Source organism: Siniperca chuatsi, linkage group LG22 (genome assembly GCF_020085105.1).
Source record: "Siniperca chuatsi isolate FFG_IHB_CAS linkage group LG22, ASM2008510v1, whole genome shotgun sequence".
NCBI classification, from domain to species: Eukaryota; Metazoa; Chordata; class Actinopteri; order Centrarchiformes; family Sinipercidae; genus Siniperca; species Siniperca chuatsi.
In genome coordinates, this window is record NC_058063.1 from 6,376,422 (window position 1) to 6,398,388 (window position 21,967).

General features: G+C 39.7%; 1 protein-coding gene and 2 pseudogenes across 1 annotated transcript; 1 reads left to right on the forward strand and 2 right to left on the reverse strand.

Moving 5' to 3' along the window:
* Positions 1 to 21,315, reverse strand: part of LOC122869833 — a 26,182-nt pseudogene extending 4,867 nt beyond the window's left edge.
* On the reverse strand, positions 2,309 to 4,262 carry LOC122869811. The gene is made up of 6 exons (XM_044183134.1): positions 4,195 to 4,262; positions 3,694 to 4,035; positions 3,205 to 3,315; positions 2,838 to 2,948; positions 2,685 to 2,719; positions 2,309 to 2,560 (listed from the first exon to the last, which is right to left on the reverse strand). The coding sequence occupies exons 1-6, from the start codon at positions 4,238 to 4,240 to the stop codon at positions 2,459 to 2,461; spliced, it is 747 nt and encodes a 248-aa protein (XP_044039069.1). The 5' UTR covers positions 4,241 to 4,262; the 3' UTR covers positions 2,309 to 2,458.
* LOC122869828 lies at positions 7,479 to 10,929 on the forward strand (annotated as a pseudogene).
* Positions 21,316 to 21,967: the final 652 nt, after the last annotated feature.

Below are 21,967 nucleotides of genomic sequence, written 5' to 3' on the forward strand. Positions count from 1 at the left end.
GAGTCCACATTTAATTCTCCTATTTTGTTGTGCTATTTCAGCATTTTTGTTTAGGTTTTTACGTGTAACTCCACTTCTGTTAACTTTAGATTTTATTCATTTTATTCATTTGAGTGGTCGGGGGGCAGACACCATCACTAAGGAGTTTTGGGTGGGTAACATAATGGGAATCAAAAGACAGAAAATACTTTACAATACTCTTACCTTTAATGTTTAAATGTATTACACTGAAAATTGGACGTCCATCAGCATAAAATCAAAAGAAATACAGTCCAGAGTCAGATAAATCCACTTGTTTGATTTTTAGAAAGAGAGTAGAGATGTTAATTCTCATTTCAAATTTTCCATTTAACAAATAACAGCAAGATACTCAATTTGGGATAAACGTTAACATGTTAATGCCTGACAGTATTTCGATATGTCCTACTGATGGGAATGTGTGCTGTAGGTAAGCCAGGAGGAAATATTGGAAGCAGAGTCCACCTGTGGCCCTGAAACTAGCTGCCACACATTGTGCTGTGATTTAACAAGGAACCTGTGGTGTCCCATTGTCATGCTTTCTTAGTGGATGCTGCTCTCTATGAATGCTGTTTGGATGCTGATATCAGGGGAATGTGGTGACCTGCATGTTCCTGGAAACATTTGTGGATGATTCTTGCACTATTACAGTGACCACGACATTGTTGAAAGTAGCCTGCTTCTTTGGGGTCCATGATGGCCATGGATGGATAAACCTGACCCACTATGATGTTAAGGTATACTCTGATATCAAGGTGTCAATCCACTGCAGATGACTTAAGTGGAACTCAAATGCAACTTTATAGTCTTCTTGGTGAATCCACCCACCTGACACCCACAACCAGGCCTCTCTGAATTTATGTTAGATCATGCTTTAAGCCCATTCATGGCAATCTCTCAACAGTACAGATGCTTTATGCCAATTGACCGATTAAAAAGAAATGGCTTCATTATGATTTTGTTACATTTTTGTTTTAATCTGTTATTTTTTTCTACTTTATTACTGAAACATCATTAAATGTTGTCTGGTTGGATTTGATTTAAAAGCCAAAATTGTTCAAATCAACTCGATCAGAAGATTTTGACTATGGCAACGGGCTGCGCGTGCAGATGCTGCGGCCTGTAGCTCCTTCTAACTCTGCTAGCTACATTCTTGATTTTCATCAGTTTTTTATTTTTTATTTTTTTTGGCTTCATTGCTGAAACACGTATTACCTATGACAGTAATATATCACTGTTGTCATCGAAAAAGGAAGCCGGAGTTTGGATTAAAAAGCAGCAGACCTTGAGCCAGATCAACCGGACCAGGCAGGCACCACGGCGGCGGAGGAGAGGAAAGACAGCAGGGATAGGAGCCATGCTGGCCCAGCTTGGACTTAATGCCGCTCCTGGCTAATGTCCGGTCTGGACGAAATGGGACTCAGACTGGCCAGGCAACAGGAATCAGAGACTGTTGTGCCCACATCTTTACAGAGACCTGCTCCATCAACATCCCGGATCAAGCACTCGACGGGCGGACCATGTTTCGAGCTGATAGAGCGCAAGACTCCGGCAAGATGAAAGGAGGAGGACTCTGTGTTTACATTGATGATGCTTGGTGCTCAAACAAATGCAAACTGGACGGACACTGTCTCACAAATGTACATTTTTTTATGTGAAGATCATCACTATCTCTATCTGCTGTTTACATTCCATCAGATGCAAATTATAAAAATGCGCTGCAGAATTATTTCCTGGGTGTATACGTGTAGGCTATGTATATGTGGATATAAATAACTGTATATATTGTTTTATTTTATTTATTTTTTGTTAACAGTTTTCTTATCACAGTAGACAGTAGATTTCTTACATGTTAATTTAAAAAAGACACAACCATGGTGTAAAACTGGATTGGCCATGATTTGTGTGTCAGGTAATGTTAAATGACTTGCCCACAGACATTCAGTTGGCCAAGATATGCTGCTGTTGTGATGTTAGCTATAGTAGCAGCAGAGTTGTGAGTATCGCTGTCTGGAGCTGCTGTGCTGGCTCTGGGAAACCGCCTCGTCCTCTCTGGCTGTTAGCATCTCAGCAGCAACTGTAGCACAGTTTGCTAACCCACAACCTAGCTAATGTTAGTTACATTACTTGCTGTGTCGTTGTTCGCTCTATATCATGGTATTTGTTATAGTATTGGATTTTTCCAGAATCGCATACCCCACCTTTAAGTCAGCATTTAAAATATCTACTGTCTGTTTTGATGTAGTATAATTACATCTTTGAAAGAGGGATAAGAATTAAAACTCAGCACTAGGAAGAAAACTACTAATTTTATTTGTCCTTTGTGTGACAAAGTGATGATGAGTCCTCCTGTCCACCACACACACAAAAGCACAACTGCAGATTAATATGATAAAGCATCAGTTCCATTCTGAACAGCATTCCTTGTTGCCTCCTGAGCCTATCTAGTAGCAGAATACACAACATTCGGCTCCACTTCTCTTCTTCTTCCTTTTGGACAGAAATTCACTGCTGCGTAGTTCAGCTCATCAGAGCCCAGATTCTGTTAAAAAGAATATTTACAGTCACTTATCTTACCCAGCTGATATTTAGAGAAAAACTAAGTAATGACTGGATATATTTTTAAATTATAAACAAACAAAAGTAAATTATAACACTTGGTTCACCTCACGCTGTTGTGGATTTTGTTCTTCACTGGCAGCTGAATGACAGAGACAATACGTCGAATCAGGTGACAAACATGAAAATTTGTATTCTTTCAACAAGTGAAAAAACAAAAAACAAACGCAACATAGAAAGAGTAGCTTTAAAAAAAGTACCTGTCTGAAGTTTCCTGTTTTTAACAACCAGACCAATGACGACCATTACGAGGAAAACAGTCAGACCACCCAGGATCACACTCATCAACATTGTTATTCTGTCACACTCTGCTAAAAGAAAGAAAAATAATTAGACTCTATTTTCCCTTTGCTGGCTTAAGAACTGCTAACATTAAACTGACAAAAGTTAAGTTAGCCATACTGTTTTTATCTTAAGACGACTAGATGTGAAACAAACGAAATCTTAAAGAGAGTGTCACGCTGCTTTGTTATGACAATGATTAAATAGCCACACATGTTCTTATAAGGGAATTATTAAATTAGCCGAAACAAATGGAGATAGAAAGAGTAGCTTTAAAAAAAGTACCTGTCTGAAGTTTCCTGTTTTTAACAACCAGACCAACGATGACCATTACGAGGAAAACAGTCAGACCGCCCAGGATCACACTCGTCAACATTGTTATTCTGTCACACTCTGCTAAAAGAAAGATAAAATAATTACACTCTATTTTACCTTTACTGGTTTAGGAACTGCTACCATTATACTGACAAAAGTTAAGTTAGCCATAATGTTTATCTTAAAACGACTAGAAGTGAAACTGTACGCTGAAAGTAATCTTAAAGAGAATGTTACTTTTCAAATTTTTGTCAACGTCTTCATGAGATTCTTCACTGCCTTTTAACGAAATGAAGATACATTCAATCTTGATTTTAATACTAAAAAATAGTGTCACACTCCTTTGTCATGACAATGACTTAATAGCCACACATGTTCTTATAGGGCAATTATTAAAATAGTAAACACAGAAATACATAACAGAAGAATTGATAGCACAGGATTTTATAATAATCTTACCTTCAACATTTAAATGTATCACACTTAAAATTGTCCGTCCCGCTGTGTAAAATCCACAGAAATACAGCCCAGAGTCAGAAAAATCCACTCTCTTAATTTTAAGAGAGACAGCGGAGGTGTTGGATCCCATTTCAAATTTCCCATTTTTAAATCCATCAAAGTAGACAGGTTCATTGGTGGAGCTGGTCATAGTGGAAATGGAGCTGGCCTTGGTTCTGTTGACCACTCTGAACCATAATGCCACAGAGTCAGATTCAAACGTCTTAGAGCACAGCAGCGAGGCTTCTTCACCAGGCTGGACATTCACAGTCTGAGACTCAGAAGCTGAGACAGAGATCCAGCCTGAAACAAACAGCAGACAACAAGAGACTTTTTTCAAAGTAACATAAAGAGAAACAATACCTCATAATTAATGTAATGATAAGTAACTCATTTTAGTTCTGCTGGTTTAGAGAAAGTTGGCAAAGAAGTTGATGAGAGTTATTCAGTGGCAGTACTTACTGATGCTGCAGAGAATCAAAGCTGTTATCAAGGTGAAGTTCATCATTGTGTGTATGACTGAAGCTCTGCAAAGTCCGTAAGTCAACTGTGACCAGGAAGGCTGCTCTCAATGTAAAGAGGCGGGGTGTTTTTTTGTTTTGTTTCTCTTCTTGCCCCTAAAACGGACCACATACATGTTTGTTGAAGTAAAAGTTTAAGTCAAGGAGTATTCATACTTCAGCTCATTTGATAAAACATAATCTTGGTAATTTTCCAAACGGAGTCCAAGGATATATAAAATATATATCAAAGCATCAAGTCTAATCTTCTCATCCAAAACAAATCTTGAGAAAATGGCACAGACATATAGCACAGATTAAGGTTGAACCAGTTCATATTGATAGCTGTATTTTGTTGTCAAATTGTGTGATGATTGATTGAAAGAATACATAATTTCACCACAAGCTGTGCTGTTTGATTGACATATTTGCTTTCGTTGCAAGCTTTTAATGTTTTGCCAGTGTTAGAGCATTTTGTAAACAGAATGTGTCATTTTACCAGCAACTTTCAGTTTAGGCCTGTGTTTAGACTTTAATGTCAGGGAGCTTTCTCTGTCAGCATAGATTGTGTTTTAATGTGATTTTGTAGTAATGTTCCATTATTTATGGGAAATTTACAACTCTTTTTTAATGATGAGTTTTCTTGTTTCTTTATTTTTCCGTTCTCTTGGCAAAATCTACTATCAGCTTGCCCTTTGGACACAGACGACTGTCTAGATTGAAATAGAGGAGGAGTGAGTGAGGTACACATCGCTTGTTTGGCAGGAAGAGAGCAGTGGTGTCTGAGCACAACTGAGGTGAAAATGGTGACGCTTCTATAGTCAGAAATTTGAAAGTCTAAAAGAGTAAACACTAGCCTACATTGTAGAAAAATACAATGAGTGGCTATATTTCTACAGATTTTCTGTGTAGACTCTAACCAGCAGGCAACAAATAGCAAAAGTAAAGTCTCAACCACAAGAAGACTGATTTTCAGCCATGACCACACACAGCAAAGACCTAGCAGAAAGATCAAGAACGATGCTACTTAAAACGTTGCCAGTATACAGTATATCAACCCCTTCTGACACGGATTCACCACTCCACTCATCACTTTACACAAACAGACTAAATGAACTTCACAAGATGCGTCAATATCTGCTTTCAGACTTGTGGAAAGGTACAAACTCACACTTGCACAACCAGATATGAGAGCATTTACTTTGTGCATCTTAAAAGACTCCTGATATGCCGACATGGCTTGGTCCCAAGTCTTTATTTCAAGAGAGTGATGATTTTAAGGTACGTGACAAACTAAGCTAAACAGTTAGACTACATACATATTTCGTTTTAGCGTGTTTGTAACAATTTGCTAATAGCCGAGCTAGTGCGCTGTGCTTGTGTAAAACATGAGAGACTGCAGATAGAGCAGATTAATATATCGCTTTCTACATGTTTACATGTTTATGATTGTTAAACAGCTATATTGCTTTTTACTCGCGAAAGTATTATTGCACTTACAGTAACAAGCGTAGTTGTCCTCAACTTGAGTCATCTTCAAGTTATCTTCATTTCACTGTCTCCATTGTGGCTCTGCAGGCTGCTGTGCATGTAGGTGGAGGAGCTCAGTCCGGCACAGAGAGCAGGGCAGAGGCTGCAGCGTGAATACTAGAAATACTATGGTCTTAGCCCTGGGGCCCATTAAATGCTGGTTTCGTTGCGCATGTTCCCATCGCAATGACAATGAAAATAACAATAAAATGTATACATTCCTTTATTTACAGCGCTATGTTGTGCTAACATTGTCAATAAAGAAATTTAAAAATATCCATTTACGACAGTGCTTGATGTGATGCTCATTGGCATCACATTTGCATATGCATCAGTGTACTGGTGTGACAGTGGCTTACCACTGTTAAGCGACGCCTGCCGGTAGGAAACAATATGTGCCGGTGGAACAGAGCGGCATACGATCAGCCACTCTTCTCTGTCGCCGTCACTCATTGGATCATCTCCATATGGGATAGCTAAATTACCTAAATTACCTTAAGCAAAAGGCTTAATATACAGTAGCTTAAAACAATAACTTAAAACGGTACTCTTCCAGACATTTTGATGCTGGTAACAATTTTAATTCAATGTTTAAAAGCTTGCTAACTCATCTGGATGACTGGGGCAGAATGCCTCTTCCATTGCCAACATGAGCAATATTTTTTATGACATCGGCTGAAAAGGGTCTATAGTTTAGTTATCAAATAGCTCCAGCACCATTTATTAAGGCTGTCCATCCTTTGCCACCAGGCTGTATTGGCCATTTTTCTGTTTTGCATATGGCTTTCTTAATTGTTTGGGTTATTTTTGGTGTGACTGCAAACACTTTCACATTTGACGGGCACATTCAATTTAGAATTTAATGTAATGTAATGAACATCTTGGGTAACAATATCTTGGAGAAGTGAAGCCTAGGCTATTTGTCTATCTACGTCACATCCACCTCTGAGGTGGGATCCAAATGATTCAGAATTTTGACTTCATATTAACTAATTATGAAATACCCAAATGCCGCATTTTGTCCAGATTAAAGGTAAAATTGCATTACCAAATTTGAATCCAAATCTTCACGATCAGAAATCTTTGGACCACCTTTGAAATACCCAATTTTCAGATCATCACTTGCAAAAAGGAACGATATTTAACAAAGTTTCAGATGCACTCACGTTAACAAAAGTGCAGTAAAAGCAAAGGATGACGCGACTATAACAAAATATTCATGTTTCATGCATCAGATGATTTAAGATTGCAGTTGCCTTTATGTTGTTTCTCCTTGGACCTTTTTGGAAGCACTTGTTTCCAACTGTATTTGATGTACAACTAGACATGAAGCACTTTGCTGTGTCTTAACATTAACATGAGTATGACCTCAACTTCTGCAGCTTGCTGTTATCAGTCAGTCCATACACTTTCTTTAAGCATGAAATATCCTGACTTTCTTTTGGATGAGAAGATTAAACTTGATGCTTGTATTAGATGCACTGATATATCTTTTCTATATCCTTGGACTGCTTTTGGAAAATTAACAAGATTATATTTTATCAAAAAACCTGAAGAATGACTATCTCATACTCCATGACATAAACTTCTACTTAAACAAACATGTATGTGGTCCATTTTAAGGGCAAGAAGAGAAACAAAAAAAAAAAAAACACCCCGCCTCTTTACATTGAGAGCAGCCTTCCTGGTCACAGTTGATTACGGACTTTGCAGAGCTTCAGTCATACACACAATGATGAACTTCACCTTGATAACAGCTTTGATTCTCTGCAGCCTCAGTAAGTACTGCCACTGAATAACTCTCATCAACTTCTTTGGCAACTTTCTCTAAACCAGCAGAACTAAAATGAGTTACTTATCATTACATTAATTATGAGGTATTGTTTCTCTTTATGTTACTTGAAAAATGTCTCTTGTCGTCTGCTGTTTGTTTCAGGCTGGATCTCTGTCTCAGCTTCTGAGTCTCAGACTGTGAATGTCCAGCCTGGTGAAGAAGCCTCGCTGCTGTGCTCTAAGACGTCCTGAATCTGACAATGTGGCATTATGGTTCAGAGTGGTCAACAGAACCAAGGCCAGCTCCATTTCCACTATGATGACCTCTACCAGCAGTCCTCACTACTTTGATGGATTTAAAAATGGAAAATTTGAAATGGGATCCAACACCTCCACTGTCTCTCTTAAAATTAAGAGAGTGAATTTTTCTGACTCTGGGCTGTATTTCTGTGGATTTAACACAGAGGGACGGACAATTTTAAGTGTGATACATTTAAATGTTGAAGGTAAGATTATTATAAAATCCTGTGGTGTCAATTCTTCTGTTTATGTCTTTCTGTGTTTGCTAATTTAATAATTGCCCTATAAGAACATGTGTGGCTATTTAATCAATAGGAGGACAAACAAAGGACTGTGATACAATTTTTTCAAAGTAAAATCAAGATTAAATGTATCTTCATTTTGTTAAAAGGCAGTGATGAATCTCATGAAGACGTTGATGGAAAGTCTAAAAGTAAGATTCTCTTCTGTTGTGTCTTTTGATATTTGCAAATTTAATACTTGCCCTATAAAAACATATGTGGCTATTTAATCATTGTCATAACAAAGGAGTGTGATACAATTTTTCAAAGTAAAATCAAGATTAAATGTATCTTCATTTTGTTAAAAGGCAGTGATGAATCTCATGATGACGTTGACAGAAAGTCTAAAAGTAAGATTCTCTTTAAGATTTCTTTCTTTGTACACTTTCACTTCTATTTGTCTTAAGATAAAAACAGTATGGCTAACTTAACTTTTGTCAGTTTAATATTAGCAGTTCTCAAGCCAGTAAAGGGAAAATAGAGTCTAATTATATTATCTTTCTTTTAGCAGAGTGTGACAGAATAACAATGTTGATGAGTGTGATCCTGGGCGGTCTGACTGTTTTTCTCATAATGGTTGTCGTTGGTCTGGTTGTTAAAAACAGGAAACTTCAGACAGGTACTTTTTTTAAAGCTACTCTTTCTATGTTGTGTTTGGTTTATTGTTTTTTCACTTGTTGAAAGCATACAAATGTTCATGTTTGTCACCTGATTCGACGTATTGTCTCTGTCATTCAGCTGCCAGTGAAGAACAGAAACCACAACAGCGTGAGGTGAACCAAATGTTATAATTTAATTTTATTTGTTTTATAATTTAAAATGATATCCAGTCATTACTTATTTTTTCTCTAAATATCAGCTGGGAAGGATAAGTGACTGTATTCTTTTTAACAGAATCTGGGCTCTGATGAGCTGAACTACGCAGCAGTGAATTTCTGTCCAAAAGGAAGAAGAAGAGAAGTGGAGCCGAATGTTGTGTATTCTGCTACTAGATAGGCTCAGGAGGCAACAAGGAATGCTGTTCAGAATGGAACTGATGCTTTATCATATTAATCTGCATTTGTGCTTTTGTGTGTGTGGTGGACAGGAGGACTTAACAGCACTTTGTCAAAGATCCGACAAAAAAAGTGCAGTCTCGTCCAAGTACTGAGTTTAAATTATGATCCCTCTTTTAAAGACGTAATTAGAGTACATCAATACAGAAAGTGGATATTTTAAATGCTGACTTAATAGACTGTGTGTCTATACTGGAATGGGGAAGAAAAATACCGCAGCCATCCAGTTTGTTGTGTTTTTTGAAATGAACATGTATGTGTGGTAAGAAAACTGTATCAGCCTAAAGACAAGTCTCGACCACAGGAAGACTGGCCTTCAGCTGGGTTTTGTTTTCTCCAGTGTGTTTCTTTCACGATGGAGCCACAAACAGCCACAAAACACACCAAATAAAACTATTATTGTTAATATATTTTGTTTTTATCTTACATTTGATAGTGACAGACTTGTGTAGCACTTGAAGACACCATGCTGCAGCACAGATCCTAACGAAGCTGTTAGGACCCATTTATCTGGGAAATTATTCTCTCAGGAACAACACTTGTATTTCAAAGGACAGTTGCAACTTCTAGCATTCAGATGGGGTGAGGGAGTGCTGCAATGTGACTGCACTGTTCTCAAAGAGAGCAAAGTATAAAAGATGAAAAGAGTTTACCTTCTGACAAGACAAAACAATGATCACCTCTAAAACCGCGATCAGTGCATGACAAGATGTGGTAATGCTGATGTTGCCCACTGCAGGCAAGAAAACTCTGCAGTCAGTGAATGTTATTTTCTTTCAGTGTTTCTTGAGCCTTACACTCACCAGCTAGTTTGAAAAAAGTCAATTATAAAAATGTACAATCTTTGTATCACAATACAATAAACAGAAATGCAACTTTAGCTTATGGCTGTAAAACACCAAATGTTAGCTGAGGTTCAAAGCTCATTCCTGAATTTGGAAACAGCAGTTGAGGAAACAGTCTCACCACACCTTTCCTTCATGTTGGCTTAAAGCCCTCCAAACCACTGTGTTTCCTTGCTGATCCACAGTTGAGGGATAGTAACACAAAGTAACACAAAGAAGGAATTTCTTATTAAATTGACTACAACTTACCTACTTGATCTGGCTAATTCTGAATGCTGAAGCCTCACACGACCTTTGGCTGAATTTTGGAGTGTATTTTGTCGTGCATCTCTCACATTGGAGTTGTGCTGGTAGATGAGATGTGGAAACATGGTGCCATCAACTGAGTTTTTCTTGTGTTATTTTGTTATTTATTGTTGTCTTTTTCACAACATGCGTGCCACCCATGTGATCTTTATCATACAATATGACAGATCAACTTTTGCACAACAGATCGTTGGTGGACACTTTTTCACCAAGTAAATATAAAGAGTGTCAACATGTTACAGTGTCCTTAAAGTTTGATCATTTCAGTATAAATGTCCCAAGTCCCAGTTCCCATCACAGACCGCCACAGATCAGGTGTGAGCCCCCCACATCCAATCACATGAAGACAATAAGATTAGAGAAATGGCCAAATCAGTCTCTTATCTTTCTGAAAATGTCTCATATCAGATGACTCATTTGGACTTATTAGGAGAAAATGCTGTGACGTCTCATCATTAATTGCCTATTAAACACAGGTGTGTTCACTCCTTTACTTTTACCTGATGAAGACCGTCTGTGGTTGAAACGTTATATCAGTCATGTCCACATGAAATAAAAGTAGTTTGTCTTTTTTTCATGTGCATCATTTGGTCTCTTGGTCTTTTATGTCTCTCTTCATCAGGACGTGTCAAACGGCACCTTTAAGGCGGCTCGGCGCAGGCTTTGAGGCCAGTCGCACAGGGGTCGGCGTCGGGGTACGCACAGCACTTATTACATATTACATTTTATTCCTATATTTGAACTTCTGTGCTATTTTATATCTTTATGTCTTAGATTCTAATTTGCATTGTAATTTATCAGACTCAGCTGTGTAAGATGTAAGACTGTAAATACTTTTGTTTAGAGAATCTGGACTCTGATGATCTGAAGGACGCAGCACTGACTTTGTATTCAACAGCAATAAGAAGCAGGAGGCCTGCATCAGAGAGGGAAGTGGAAGCTCATGTTATTTATGCTGCCAGCAGGAAGAAACTGGAACTGCAACTCTGAGTGTAACTGATGATTTATCATATTAAACCGCTGCCACCCAGCAGAAGGACATTTTAATAAAGTTTCTTTTAAATGTTCTTTGTATTTTTTCTGTCTCTCTCAGCCAAAGTCTCTGTCTTTCTTATTTTGTCTGCCTCCGATCTTCTTCTGAGAGGAACAACATCATGTTTGATGAGGAGGAGCCACAAAGGACACTGATGGCAGACCATTTGACTCGTCCTGTGAGTAAGTTTGACAGTCAGGGGGAGGGAGGAGAGAGTGAGATACACATCACTTCACAGGAAGATGCAGCACAGTGCGGTCTGAGCACAACTGACTGATACACAGTATAATGGAAGCTACAGAGGTGCAATAATAAAAATCATCATCTTCCTCTTTACAATACTATTTATTTGAATCTAGTGTGGGCAGAACTGCTGTATTGTTTACACTACAGGGCATTTTTTGTCTCAGGCTTTTGTCAAGTCATGTTGTGGGGGTGCACAAACATCAACATGTGATCTCAGATTTAGGTAGTGATTACGAGAATATTTCAGTTGGCGAGATTTGCCAGATGCCAGAATGATTGGATCACGCAGATTGTGCCAATGGTCATGTAGCCTGCATTAGACTTCAGCTTAAAAGATCCCTACAATTGATGCCATTACTTTCACTCTAAGACTAGACAAATACAAATGCCTGTCTGCAGAAGAGGTGGGTCCTCCTTTCATTTGTCAACAGGTGCACACAACAACAGCAGTTCACTCTTGTTCCAGGAAATATCCAGTATAGTAAGCGTAGGGTATCAGCTGGGAGGAATTAAGATCAGTTTGTCTGAAATCAAATTTTGTGAAAATGTTCCTACTCTTGCTAGTGTTTAGTTTTGAGTCTCACATGGTTCTTTCTCTCTTGCTCTCAGTCTGCGTCTCATTTATTTATTTTGTTTGTTGATGATCGTAATCTAAGGATGAAAATCAAAACCCGTTTGTGGTTTGATGAGGAGGAGCCAGAGAAGGACACTGATGACTGTCAAATTGAAAAGTGAACACTAGGGACATTCGGGTAAAGACCTGGTTCTATCTGCAGTTGAGTTCTGTACCCCTTCCTGTATTTTTTATATCGGCTTTGTGGCTGACTTACCAGAAGTTAATAAGAAGATACATTTCAATTTAAACTGGTAATCAGGTAATCTGGTTCACATTGGTCAACAGTACTCAGCCCCGCTGTATTTCCTACATGTATATTTATGCTGCAACTAGATTCTGGACTCAGAGGGCAACTTCAAATGTAGCCCTGATTCAGGACTGTCACACCACATACTGTATCACATTCCTGGATAGCCATCTCACAGACCCAAGACATTTCAGTCAGAGTTCAGAAAATGTGTTACAGGAGGAATGTTAGAAATACAAACTCACTGGATGGTGGGGTTAGGGTTGGGTAGATTTTTAAAGTGAGTGGGAAAGTGGGAAACAAATCGCAGACAATCTGCTATGACCAAGAATGGTTTCTGCCCAGAAGATATATAAATGAGTACATAGTTTTAAAGCTGGAGTGCGGAACTTTTGTCTCCCCATCTTGCAGTGAGAGTAATTACACAAACATTGTCGATGCGTGATTATGATGTATGCCTACAATAGTTACAAAAATACAGAGAAATGTCCACAGTTCCAAGACAATAATCCATTATTTGGCTTTTTTGGCATGACTACATACAATACAACGTTGCCAACCATATTAACACAAACTATGCAATCATGATAAACATTAATAAACAATTCTCAATAATAAACATTCTCTCCAAAGGACCTTTTTTTTTTTACAGCAATAGCGGATTGTGTAGCTCTCTACATGGCTCTGGGTTGCTCCCCCCTTCAGCTCTGGCAAACCAATCATTGCTTATTGCCGTAAAACGCATCATTACTGGTGCGCCAGCGTGGGAATGTCGCCACAGGCACCAGATTTAAAATCTCCGGCAAACGCCTCGCCCAGCCTCACCATGTGTGAGGGACAAAAGACAGGCCTACCTGGAAAGGCCAAAGCCTTCACTAAGAGGCCTGACTGAGAAACAGGGGACAGACAACAGGAAAGTACCAAGCCAACACAGCTGTTAATTCACACCTGCATGTGAAATTGAGACGAGACCTCGTTTGGAACCAACATGAGATCTCACTTGAATCTAAACAACGGACTCCTATTGGACGAGACGCGCAAGAGAGCGCATAAAATCTCGTCGCACAACTATGACAACACCAACTCGATACAGCCTGGCACTCCACACTGCCGTTGCCATTCCACAGTAACCCATTTACGAAAGGAGGCACATCATGTCTCTCTCCACGTTAACTGCCGTTACAAAGTTTCTCATTTCTATTCCCACTCATTAAATACGAAGGATGTGATGTAAGAAGGGGCCAGTAGAACTGCTACTCGGATGGTCGAATAGCTTCAGAAACCCCCTCCCCCCACACCTTTCAGATGTCTGAATGGGGGATCAATGTCCGACCATTTCTGTAACTTTAAGAAACGGACGATTCGACAATCACACCCACTTCACGCTGTGATTGGTCAGCTATGTGGAGGTGAGAAAGCAGCCAGGGTTTGAACTTCTCGCTCCAGCTCACTTTTTTTATTCTTGACACAGCTATTTCTGTTACTTTTCATGTGAACAACATGTGCAGCACTATGAATGTCTGAAAATGTGCTGCTTTATCCCAATATTTAAACAATATTCAATTCAATTTAATTAAATTTAATTTATATAGTGCCAATTCATAACAGAAGTTATCTCATTGCTTTTCCTATAGAGCAGGTCTAGACCGTACTCTTTATCATATTAATTACAGAGACGCAACAAATCCCACCATGAGCAAGCACTTGGCAACAGTGGCAAGAAAAAACTTAATTTTAACAGGCAGAAACCTTGGACAGAACCAGACTCAATGGTGGGCGGCCATCTGCTGCTGCCGTGTTTTTTGAGAGAGAGAGAGGTTTTGAGAGACAGAGAGAGAGGGGAGGGGTTTGGGGGAAGGGGAGAGGGATTTTTTTTTTTTCAATATGGTGTCTGCCCTCCTCTATGGCAGCCAGCTTTTCACACATCCTTTCAGTGAAGGCAGAACATCTATAAGTGGCAACTGTAGAGTTGTTGGAAAGCAGATATTAAAGTAAAAGTAATGTAACTCATTTCTTTCTATTGTTGAATAGTTACTACAGTAATGTGCTTCTTTTTTTAAATAAATTAGAAGTAACAAGTAATTGACGGTTTTCAAGTAACATGCAGGCAGCTGCATTGAGAAGACTGAGTGCATATCACAGTGGAGATGGATGGGAGCTGCACCTGCTGTAGTTTTGCTGCGATCTGTCATGTCTTAAACATGTACAGCCTGTGGAGTGAACGGTTTCACATGAGGCTGAAAAGTGTCACTGTGCTTCAGGCGTCTTTTCACAAGGTTGATAGATGCTTTAACACTACGTGAAGATAAAATAGCATGTGCGTCTGTCAGAGGTGTAAAGATACAGATACAGATACCTCCCTGATACAGACAGTGCTGTTTCTCACCACAGTGCAAAGTGCAACAACTGGCATGTGGGCGTTATATTCATAAATACAACTACCAATCATTTTAAAAAAGATTGTATTTTTAGCAAGACAGAGAGTGAGAGAGACATGAGAGTAAAAGCATTTGGAAAAAGATCACATGTTTAGTAATTTGATATTTTTTTCAGTAAGAAAATGGTAACTCCTCCCTCCACCCACAAAAGAACACAGCAGTGAATTAATATGATAAAAGCATCAGTTCCACTCTGAACCACTCTGAGTCTTTCTGCTGGCAGCATAAATAACATGAGTTTCCACTTCTCTCTCTGATGCAGGCCTCCTGTTTCTTATTGTTGTTGAATACAAACTCAGTGCTGCATCTTTCAGGTCATCAATCCAGTCCAGTCCAGTCTAGATTCTGTAAAGAGTCCACCCAGTTACACACATCAAATAACTGAGTTTGCGAGAAAAACGAAATCATGACTTGACATGACTCGAACAAATTTAACATATAAAAACATGATGATGATAGTAAACGATGAAACTTAATTTACCTCACGCTGTTGTGGATTCTGTTCTTTGTTGGCAGCTGATTGACAGAGACAATACATCTAATCAGGTGACAAACATGAAAATTTGTATTCTTACAACATATTGACACAACTTTAGAGAAGATGTGAACCCTCCCCTCCAATAAAAACTCCACAATAAACCAAAAACCAGATAGAAAAAGTAGCTTTCAAAAAGTACCTTTCTAATGTTTCCTGTTTTTAACAACCAGACCAACGATGACCATTACAAGGAAAACAGTCGGACCGCCCAGGATCACACTCATCAGCTTTGCTATTCCGTCAGACTACCAGACTTTGACAACCAGTCAAATAGACAGTAATAACAGGAATAGGAATAAGAAACAAAATATAATATATAATATAATATATCAAAATGATCACAAGCTAACCAATAACAACAAAAGGACATACCTATGAAAATAACAATGACAGAGAAATGCATATGTAAGTTTACTGCTGTGAATATAATACTGCATTTTAGAATCTACAATGTATGCATGTAGTTTTCACTTTAAAGTTAAAACTACATACATTACAAAGTAACAACAGCAGAGCTGTTTCTGATGAGCTCTGTGAATGGCGTTTTGTTGTATCTCCATGGTAATGTTAAGTAATGTAGCCTGCGACGGATGTATGAGCAAGAGGGTCAAAGTTCAAGGTGCAATGTTATGACGAAGTAGTCTGTCCCAGGTGTATGCATACTGCATGCAACAGTACGTACTTCGTAAGGGCAGCTGCAGTACGTACTAAAAGCTGGATTTCTTCCTCACTCACCAACTGCAGTGCTGCTCAGCAGCTCTGCACTCAATGCTGCTTCTGGTGGCCAGAGGCTACATTGCAGTAATAAATCTGATATAAAACGGTGGTCTCATTTATATATCTTCTGGGCAGAGATCATTCTCAGTCATAGCATATTGTCTGCGTTCATTTTTTCCCACTCACTAAAAAGATCTGCCTAACCCTAACCCTACCCAAGACATTTTCGGAGTCCTTGAATGACTTTTGTGAGATGGCCATTCAGAAATGTGATACAGTATGTGGTGAAAATGGATTTGATGATGTGCAAAAGCAACATAAATAAAATAGAGAGCAGCACTCAAACAGTACCCGTCTGAAGTTGCCTCATTTTGACAATGATGACCTTAGTGAGAACAACAGTCACATCGCTCAGGATCACACTCATCAGGTTTATTATTTCACCAGGCTCTTCTACAAAAAAGATGATTAGAATAGACTCTCTGCTTTTCTTTTGAATAATAAACAAATGGCATATTTTGTGCATATTTCTGAAGAAACTACTTTACAAAATCAGAATCAGAAATACTTTATTGATCCCAGAGGGGAAACTCCTTCATTACAGCTGCTCACTATCATGTCAATATACACATAGGAATAGAAGTAGTAAGTATAGTAGTAATTATCCTTTACTGGTTTGAGATCTGGCTAATAATAATATGGATAAATGACCATCAATTGACAAATTCTAACCTGCATAATAAATCTTAATGAGACGCAGGGAGAAAGTTTTAGCCTCCTTCCAAGTTGTCATGAGGTTCACCACTGCCTTTACAGATGATGATGAAAAAATTCTTCATGTTGTTCATCATATTTTGACAATATTCCATCATATTTTAACCATGTTGAAAGAAGACATGTGTTTTCCTTTGTGTTAGCAGCTAAATGACACTTGACAACATTCTTACCTTGTGTAAAGTAATGTGACTGACACAGAGCTTCAGTAACGAGCCATATTCAGTTTACTCGGAACTGCAGTGCATAGACAAAGCTAGCACATGACTTCCACAAGGCGTCTTTACCACGCCTTTCCCTGACTACAAGCAGAGCCTGTTAGGAGGCTTCACAACTCTGCCTCGTCTGGTAGTGTACTGCCCAGCAGCTGAGCTGGTGAAAGGCCTACTGACTCCAATGGCGTTGTTCTGTAGTCAAGCAGTGCAAGGTGTTTGTCTGGTGCCTTACACCAAAGTTTCTTAACAGTCTGGACTGCGCGCTCTGCCTCACCATTGGAGTGTGGCATATGATGGGGATGATGTTTTGTGAATGATTCCATACCTTTGATAGAAATCCTTAAACTCATCCGCAGAATATTGTGGACCATTGTCTGTTCGAAGGATGGTGGTGATTCCATGTCTGTTGAATTGAGCCTTGAGCTTTTCTATGACAGCACGACAATGTAAGTCCTTCAGCTTATCCACTTCAATGAATTTTGAGAAGTAATCCACCAGTAGAACATAGTGGTTTCCTTCAAACTCAAACAGGTCAGAAGCTACTTTTTCGAAAGGAAGATCGGGTGTTTCTGTTGGTTTGAGTGGCTGTCTCAGCAACCAGTTTTGAAAGTCTGCACACTTGCTGCAGTTCTTCACCATCTGCTCAATTTCAGAACTCATGCCTGGCCAGTATAGGACTTCGCGAGCTCTCTGCTTGCTCATCACTATTCCTAAGTGAGACTGATGTAAGCTTCAGCACATGTTCTCGCATGGAAGGGGGTACAACTATACACAGGCCTTTATAGATAACACCATCTGCAACGACAAGTTGGCTTCGTGAGTCCCAAAATTGCTGTACTGCATTAGGCACATCACGCCTGTGGTCTGGCCAGCCTTGTCGGACTGTTTGTTGAAGACAGCTGAGCTCCTTGTTTGTGCAGTCCTGGAGCTCTGAATATTTCTGCTCACTGACTGAAACAAAGTTGAGCATGGAGACACACTCGAAGCCTTCCATCTCTGGCTTGTTTACGGGGAACTGAGCTCTAGATAGTGTGTCAGGCAATTCCATATCCTTTCCTTGTCTGTACTTAACAGTCAGATCATACCACTGCAGGTGGAGGCGCATTCTCTGTATACGCATGGGGGTAGAAAGCAGCGGCTTTCTGAAAATATCTTCCAGAGGCTTGTGGTCATTGTACACTGTGACATGGTTTCCAAAAATGTAATTGTGGAACTTGACACACGCGTGAACTATTGAGAGCATCTCTTTCTCAATTTGCGCATAGCGCGTTTCCGTATCTGTCAGTGACTTGGACGAGAAAGCAACTGGATGACCGTCCTGTAGTAAAACAGCACAGAGGCCTTTGCTGCTGGCATCACAGAAGATCTCTACAGGCTTGGACAGATCAAAGAACTGTAACACAGGGGACTTTGTGCATAGGTCCTTGAGTTTGACAAAGACTTGTTGTTGTGCTGGTTGCCATGAAAATTCAACATCTGCTTTCAGGAGCTGTCTTCTTCGCGTCCACTTCACTGAGATTTGGCAGGAATTTCGACAGATAGGTGACGAAACCTAGGAAGTGACGAACACCATCCTTGTCTGTTGGTGTTGGCATGGACTTGACAGCCTCTATTTTCTCTGCGTCTGCCTTAAGACTATCTGATATTATCAGGTGTCCAACGTAGGGTACAGAAGATTGCTTGATGTGGCATTTGTCGAAATTGAGGCTCAGATTGTAACTTGTTGCTCTCTGAATTACTTTGCGAAGGATCTCATCATGTTCCTTTACTGACGGTGCTGCGATGAGAATGCCGCTGATGCCCTCGAGCATCTCATCCATAATACGCTGGAAGATGTTCGGTGCACATTTCAGGCCAAAAGGAAGCCTGAGCCACCTAAATCTCCTAATGGGCGTGTTAAAGGTTGTCAAAAATGATGATGCTTCATCTAGCTCTATTTGCAGGAAGCCAGATTTTGCATCCAAGACTGAGAAGACTTTAGCACCAGGCATTGCGGAGACTACCTCTTCGATGGTACGCATTGGGTAATGTTCCCTCTTTATGACTTTATTTAAATCACTCAGGTCAATGCAAATCCTTATCTTTCCATTATGGACAGCTGCTACCATTGAACTCACCCACTCGGTGGGTTGGCTGACTTTTGTGATGTGTCCATCGTTAACCATCTCATGTAGTTTCTCTATTATTTTCTTTTTCAGTGCAGCTGGTTGACGGCGGACAGGATGACCTTTTGCATCAGAATCGATTTTTAATTGTGTATTTGCCTGGTAAAGTTCCACTAGTGCGAGTCAGCTCTGGATAATCATCTAGCCCAGCTGGCACATTTTGTTTTGTTGTGTGACTGGAATGTGTCTTATTTTCTTTCTTAGTAGACTGCAATGCATCAAGCTGCATAACTAAGCCTAAGGCTTCCGCTTTTGCACCACTGAGCACATTTTCTTGAGAAATGTCCACAATCTCAAATTCTGTTAATACCTCTGTGTCCTTGTATTTAGCCAGAATGTCAACTGCAGCTATAGGCTTCAACTTGTGGTTAGAGTAGGACTTCAGCACTCGATTAGAGCACTTAAGCTCACCGTCGTGCGGGAGTGGCTGACAACTACTTAAAGTCAATGTGTTACATCTTGCACCAGTATCAATTCTGAATGGCACCTTTTGAGACAGAATTTCAATGTCTGCTGTCCATTTGTCATCACTGTGGTCATCTGTTTGTGTGACATTTATGCTCAGCATCTCCTCATCTTCTGATTCTGATTGCAGCTGCACACTGACTGCGTTTACTGATCTTTTGCGGCATACTGCCACCCAGTGGTTTGGTTTATGACAGTATGAGCATACAGAGCCTTTTGCTGGACATTTTCCTTGATTCCACTTATGTTGTTGGTCCTTGCCGCAACTTGGGCAGTTTTTTGTTGTTGTTTTCTTGTTTGCAGTTTGGTATTTTTCTTTCACCTTTACTGCTTGCACTTGAGATTCTTCTTCTCTGACTATTTTAATTTGCTTCTGTGACAGTTCAAACTGCTGGGCAATTTCAATTGCTTTTGGTAACGTCAAATCTTCCCCTCTGTCTAACAGTCTCTCTTGGACGCACTTTTCTCTGACACCCGCTATTATCGCATCGATCAACATATCATCCGGATCGCCATACTCACAATCCATTAGTAGAAGTCTCAAATCCTTCACAAAGTGATCAAAACCTTCCATGACTCCTTGTTTTCTTTGTTTAAAGCGGTGTCTGGCTGTTCTCTTATTTTTCCTTGGCCTTATATAGTTGGCGAACTTGTCCAGGACTTTAGACGGGTCATCTTTCTCACCTTCGCCCCATTGCAGCGTCTTATATATCTCTCTGCCCTGCTCGCCGATCCACGTACCCAGCCAGCCTGCACGCTGTTTTGCCATTTGCTCCGATAGTGGGCCATCAAAAATGAATGTGGCGTGGCTCTGAAATCTTTCGAACTCTTGGTACAGATCTGGAGCATCCCAGTCGATCTTAGGGTGATCAAACTGTGATGATGCCATACTTTGCTCATTATCTGTTCCAGACAGACTTCTGGCACCACGTAAAGTAATGTGACTGACACAGAGCTTCAGTAACGAGCCATACTCAGTTTACTCGGAACTGCAGTGCATAGACAAAGTAGGAGGAGTCATAGCATCGACTACGGAGGCCGGAGAGACACTTAAAGAAACATTGTCAAAATAACAATACATTACACCTTGAACCTTTAAATATGTCGCTCTGACAATTACTGGGTATCTGTTTATGTAAAATCCACAAAAATACAACCCGGAGTCAGAAAAATCCACATGATTGATTTTGATGGAGACAGTGGAGATGTTGGATGTCATTTCAAATGTGCCATTTTTAACTCCTTTGCAGAATGAAGCAGACTCAATAGAATTGTACATGGAGGAAATACATCGGGGCTGATTTCTGGAAAAGGTGGAGCAGTGTGACTTCCTCACCAGACTGGACCTCCACAGTCTGAGACTCAGAAACTGAGACAGAGATCCAGCCTGATGTAAAAAGCAGAGAGATTTAGTTCTCAGCTGATAATGCAACAAACTAAACACAAGTTAGCCATGAAGTACATTTTCAAAGTAATTCAATGTGAATACTTACTGAGGCTGCAGAGAAGTAAAGCTGTTATCATAGTAAAGCTCATCATTGTGTGTATGATTGTCGTACTGCAATGGAGCTTAAAATCACTGAGCTCCAGGAAGGAGATTTGAAGAGGAAGGTAAGTTTTTCTATGTTTATATTGTCAATCACTGACCACACAATAAGCTGCCATACCACTCACACATAGTGTGGTTTATTTACGTGGCAGCACGAGCAGCGATATGCCAGTTTGGCTGACCTTCGGGTGTACTTTGCCTGCCTTTTTGGTATTTTATTACTCATTGCAGCGCACATGGTGTAAACGTAGAAGGATAGACATGAACAGATAAGAGTTGCATTCACACACAAGTTGAGGTGTACAGCAGGTATCTTGGTTGAAAATTGAGAATAAGACTGAGAACAGACAACCGAGAACGAAATGTTATTCTGGGGCAACGCTACTTATTATGTTGTGGACCAAACTCTACACTGAACAATTGAAATTGATCTTCTTATTAACTTCCGGTAAGAACGCCACAAAGCCTATATCAAAAATACAGGAAGGGTTAAGGAACTCAATTGCAGATAGATCCAGGCCTTTATTCGAAACAGGTTTAGAGACATGCCTTTATTACCAATTTCCCCCATTTTCCCTTTTAAGTTTGATCACATCTTAGAAAAACTTCTCCTTGTTTGCTGATTTGCTATTGTTTTAATTT

Excerpts from the sequence above, each read along its gene's own strand:
- LOC122869811 (XM_044183134.1), bottom strand. The coding sequence starts at position 4,240 with ATGATGAACTTCACCTTGATAACAGCTTTGATTCTCTGCAGCATCA. Across the intron at positions 4,036-4,194 it reads TTTGATTCTCTGCAGCATCA|GCTGGATCTCTGTCTCAGCT; the intron begins GTAAGTACTGCC and ends TGTTTGTTTCAG. Across the intron at positions 2,561-2,684 it reads AAAATCCACAACAGCGTGAG|AATCTGGGCTCTGATGAGCT; the intron begins GTGAACCAAGTG and ends TCTTTTTAACAG.